Source organism: Carassius gibelio, chromosome B22, assembly GCF_023724105.1.
Source record: "Carassius gibelio isolate Cgi1373 ecotype wild population from Czech Republic chromosome B22, carGib1.2-hapl.c, whole genome shotgun sequence".
NCBI classification, from domain to species: Eukaryota; Metazoa; Chordata; class Actinopteri; order Cypriniformes; family Cyprinidae; genus Carassius; species Carassius gibelio.
Genome location: NC_068417.1, coordinates 21076947 through 21082401, shown reverse-complemented (window position 1 = coordinate 21082401; position 5455 = coordinate 21076947). Strand labels below are relative to the sequence as shown.

The following is a 5455-nucleotide window of genomic DNA, read 5'->3' as shown; positions in this document are numbered from 1 at the left end:
TCCATAAAATACAACTCATGGTACTTGTATGCAGGTACAACTATAACAAATGAAGACTACTTTTTGCGTCTGTCAAGATTGAGACACTTATTTGACTGGAAAAATATTCACCACATCGTACCTTAGTCATTAAATGAAGAGCGCTTTCACACTTGGTCCGCTTGCCTGATCCGAAACTGAGTTTGCTTACTCCCCCTGCCCCCACTGGACTGTGTTCATATTACTATATTTGGGAACGAACCACAGTTCGTTTGCGTCATCAAGCCAGAAGCTGTTTACCCTACTGCTTAATAACGACGGCGCTGGAGAAGGCAGCGCACAGTTGCGCACTTCTTTCTTTAAATATATATTTATGTTTTTGAAACGTTTGTTTTGTGTCCAAATCTTCAGTACATAATAACAATTACGTCTGTCTTACAAATGAACTTCAAATGCTCTAAAGAATGCTGAAGGCGAACAGAAATGAGACATAGCAGCACATCAGTCACGTCAGCTTTTCACACACAAACACTCATGTTTATCGACTGCATTCACATCAGCAGCGAACAGTACCGGAGTTCACTCTACTCAATCTTTTTAAGCGGACTCGGGAACGAACATCATCCAAACTAACCAAACTCTGACGACAATCAAACCGGGGTGCGCACCAGAAGTACTAGTGTGAAAGCACCCAAAGTCTCTTTCTTCAATGCTTCAACTTTAAATACAACTAATTAGAATCAACTATAGAATTACCGAACACCCATCATTAAGATTTACAGGCATTGAAGCACTGCAGTAAAAACTCAAATGTGATTGCAAACGTATATTTACAATTCCTAGTCAAGAAAGCACAAGTGTGACAATTAAAATGCAATGCATGTGTGCATTTGCATATTTCCCAGAAGGAATAGCTGTTTTAATATTTGCATATTGCTAAAGAGCGTTGCCCATGCTTGTGTAGATTGCACGCAATTGCTCATCTTTCCCAAGCCTGGGATGCTCTTTTAAAGTCACGTATTTACAACCAATAAGCCCAGGCTGAAGTTTATCAAAGACCGAGAAATATGGCTTTCCAACACAATAAAGCTTTTATTTCACTCAGTTTTCAGCCCCTTCCTCACAAAAACGGCCCAAAATAACCTCTTGGGATCGTAATCCTGATGGTTCTCTTTTAAGTGTGTCAACCCGCAGCAGCGTTCATGCTGCAGAGACTTCTCAGCGTCTGCCATGTGGGCAGCAGCGAAAACAAATCTTCCAGCTGACAGAATGAGTGCTGAGGGGTCTGTCTAGCCAACTCTGAAAAACCAAAAAACGCCACTCTGTAGACGGGTCCTGAGAGACCGTCTGTGGTTTAACTCCGATACAGTACAAGCACTGGAAAAAGTAGTCATGTTGCAGAAGGCCTCCATAAAGCGAGCTAGAAATGTCTAAACCAATTAAATTGAACCCACTTAATTATCGCCAATGCCTTTCGGGCCAGTTTTGCCGACTGTCGTCTTCCTTCTCACTTAATAAATCATTTTTGAGGAATACTAGCTAGTTCTGGTTTTCATTTACTATATACATACAGTATATTCTATAATATTTATTATACAGAGACAGAGAGAGTAAATGTAACACTTTAACATCAGCTGCAATAGCGCGACACCTGTAATGAGTCTGGCCTTAATTTTGCGGGTTCAGTTTTCACTGTTCAATGGACTGGATACTAGGCCATTCCTTCCTGAACAATGTCTGGAAACTTTAACCTCACCTCAACGCAACAAAAGGCGGAAAAAGAAGAATCAGATGAGACCACGAGGCTTTACTGAGGCCACCGAACACATGCAACCAAACGCTTCCAGAATCATTTCCACAGTAAAAGAGGAAGATCTCGATCTCTCCCCAAACGCCTGATGCTGCTGCGGGGGAAACCACAGAGTAATCGTTCACGCTCGTCCCAGGAGAAAATGAGTTCAAGCCGAAGGGGTCCTCTGCTGCTGAAACATCTTGGGTGCTCGGCCTCCCACTGAGAGAAAAACGACCCCACAGGTATGACATCACGATTTTAAAGATCGTACACTGACACTGAAATAAGGGGACTACTTTAAGACCGATTTTATATAATTCAAATTCATGTCTGCAAAACGAACTGCTTTAAGCATAAATATAAATAGATATATTCATCTTTCTCTTAATTTTAAGCAACCTAAATTCAATTAATGTAAAATCTATTTATACCTAAAACTTGGTATGAGAAAGCACAGTTCATGTCAGCATTATTTTTTTTATCACATTCAAAAGGCCAATTAAAATCGAAACACTCCTCCAGATGTCGTTTTCAACTATGAAAGGGATTACTTTGATTGCTTAATGAAAATGAACTTCACATTATTTAATGGAGAAATGTTAAAATCATAGCCAGCACAGCAATCAAAGTTCTGCAGAAGACAAGGAAATGGCTACAGAGAGAAACTATGTCATACTGAGCAGTTACAGAATTTAAATTAGATTTAAAAATAATTTTTAACCCGCTGTATTTTCTGGATCACTTTTCTAGCTGCTTTGCCAGCTCATATTATAACTATGACCAAACTGAAAGTGTAGGAGAATATTACATCAAATACAAAAAAATAAAAACAAGAAGACAGAGTTCTTTCATATTGCAAGGGTGTGTCCGCCTCTCCAGAATGGTTGTTTTTGTTTAGAAGGAAAAAAAAACATAAATATCTATTAATACTAGCTTAGTCAACCAGTGAGGTTTCACCTGCGGTAAAACCCCTGCTGAGATAATTGATCCCAGACATTACAACGCTAAACAAATATCAACATTTACAGAAAAAATGTCATATTTCCCAAAGTATGCGCAATTAGAGGTGTTTAGTTTAGTTTGTTTTAGTTGAGCACCAAACCGCGTAAGCAGAGCAAAAACGTGAGTCTTGAAATCTCATTTTGGATTATTTCAGCTGCAATCACTTTCTATTCACATTTCTATTTCAGTTTTTTTGGTGAAACCCAGTCCACATTAAAGAGTAGTGTAATATAATATTGAAGATATTACTATTATATTGATTATTTCAGTCATTTAAGACTAGTGGTCAACCGATATGTGTTTCTTGACAGCCGATGCCGAAGCAGGGGGGGAGGGGATAGCCGATATCATTTTTTCTATTATTATTATTAATATTTAAGAAATTTGAAATCATTTGACAATGGATTAAAAATTAGATGTGTAAAAGAAACATACTTTAGATGACAGTATTTTTCACAAATAAATAAATATTTAATAAAATTATAATACAAAAAAAAAGGGCACTCAGTATTCTGGGAAGTTTTTGTGCATAGGGAAATATTTTTCAAATAAAGCCAGGGTAACACTCATTTTACATACAGCACACAGTGAAAATGACCTAAATATGACAGTGGGCGAATGCATAAAGTGCAGCATAATTTGAAATCACAAATTTAAAGCATTCAATTCACACGGACTGAACGTCACACAGAAAACTGGCGATCATGCTGGATAAAAATGCAAACTTAAGAAGATTTCACAGCTGGAGTTTTGCAAGGTTTGTGAAGCTAAATGTTCATTAGTCATTCAAAGATTTGTTTAAACTATATAAATGCAAATTTACTTAATGCTGACGGCAAACGAGAAAGTATGCAAATGTTTGCCTTTCTATTACTAATAGGCCTAATATCAAATAAATTGTTATACTACTTTCTGTATACATTAATTCCTTTGTTTATCTGATCATTAGACAGACTTCTATCCGCATTAAACAGAACTGTTAAAAACGACGAACAAGAGAAACAGTGTATGCACTGTGTGCACTCAGACGCTGCCGCTCTCAGCGCCGTCAAAATAAAAGTCCAGCTCGAACACATAGAGCAGAAAAGCTTATCGGCCAATGCCGATATTTAAAAAAAATCAAATATCAGCCGATATATCGGTCTCAGCGATATATATCGTTCGACCACTAGTTACGACTGTTAAATCAATGTTACCAATGTTAACAAAGTTTAGCATTAGCATTCCTAATAACCGTGTTCTAATTTTCAATATACAATAAATTTTTGTGTCTGTCCTAAACAGGTTAAAGGGAAAAACCAACTAAACCATGAAACCATCACACATCTTGACAATACCATCTCTGCTTTTGCTTTCTGGAGTTCTGGTACATTCTCAAGACTTTGAAGTTGTCTTTTTGATCACAGATGGCTCTTCACCTGAAGTTCCTCAACTTTCTGTATTTTAACACCTTTCTGTGCTTTAGCGAGTGTTTCTGCCTATCCTATTGCCATGTATTGCAACCAAAACCCCAAGGCGATTGATTCCCAACATCCCTAGACACATCCGCCACTTGTACATCCAGCATAATGACATAGAAGAGACAACTTCAAAGCCTTTCATCAATGCCACGTCCCTGAGGGAAATCAACCTCAACTACAACAAGATCCAATCATCTAAGGTGGATAAAGATGTCTTTAGTGTACTCCTTCAGTTACACCTTCAGCATAATAATCTGGAAGACATTCCTACTCCTCTGCCAAAAACTCTTAAGAGGCTTCATCTCGGCTTTAATAAAATTTCAAAGATGCCAGCTGACGCCACACGCAAGCTTATGAAATTTACAGTGCTGGATTTGTGCAGCAACAGACTAACAGATGCAAGTATTAAATGAAAGATCCTATCTGGCATGAAGAGCCTCATGCAAATCAACATGTGCAACAATAAGCTCAAGTCTATGCCAGCAGACCTTCCAGAATCGATCCAACAGATATAGCTGGAAAACAACTCAATCGCCTCCATACCGGAGGGCTACTCTAAGAAGACTCCTAATCTTTTATCTCTTCGCATGTCGCACAATAAACTCAAATCGATTGCATACAGTGCCTTTAACCTGTCCAAACTGATGGAGCTCCAAATTGGGCCATAACCAGCTCTCCAACCCGTTTTTTGTTCCCAGGACCTTGGAATATCTTTATCTAAACCACAATGACTTTAAAGGTAGGATTAAACTTAAAGGCACAAATGCTGTAAAATAAAACAAAAGGTCTCTTCAAGAAATGTTAACCACCACATCCTTAAATCACTCAAATAACGAGATATGTCTCTTTGCAGATCTGAATATCTCTCTGATGTGTCCATCACTGGATCTTGGGAACCCTACGATGCTGACCTATATACGTCTCGACAACAATAAGCTGAGAGGACCAGTAGACTACTGTGCTTACAGATGTTTCCCAAGGCTGTAAATGATATTTTATGGAAACCAAAGAAAGGACGATGAAGAGGACTCAGAAACTTAAAAAATATGTGAAACCCGAATGACCAAAGGCAACAAGGCTATCGACTTGATAGATTAGATTGATTTTTGAGATGCGTCCTACTTCAACACACCAAACTACTCAGTATTCAAAGAATAAAGGAGGATTTATAATATTGAAATATTATTGAAGATACAGGTATTAGTAAACATTCCGTTCATTG

At 38.0% G+C, this 5455-nt stretch overlaps 1 protein-coding gene across 1 annotated transcript; it reads left to right on the top strand.

Annotated features, from left to right (window-relative positions):
• The first annotated feature begins 1877 nt into the window (after positions 1-1877).
• On the top strand, positions 1878-5455 carry omd (osteomodulin). Its single transcript, XM_052590850.1, is given in 5 exon segments — positions 1878-1902; positions 4239-4294; positions 4296-4886; positions 4888-4972; positions 5087-5455. Coding segments are annotated over 5 exon segments (945 nt in total). The 3' UTR covers positions 5275-5455.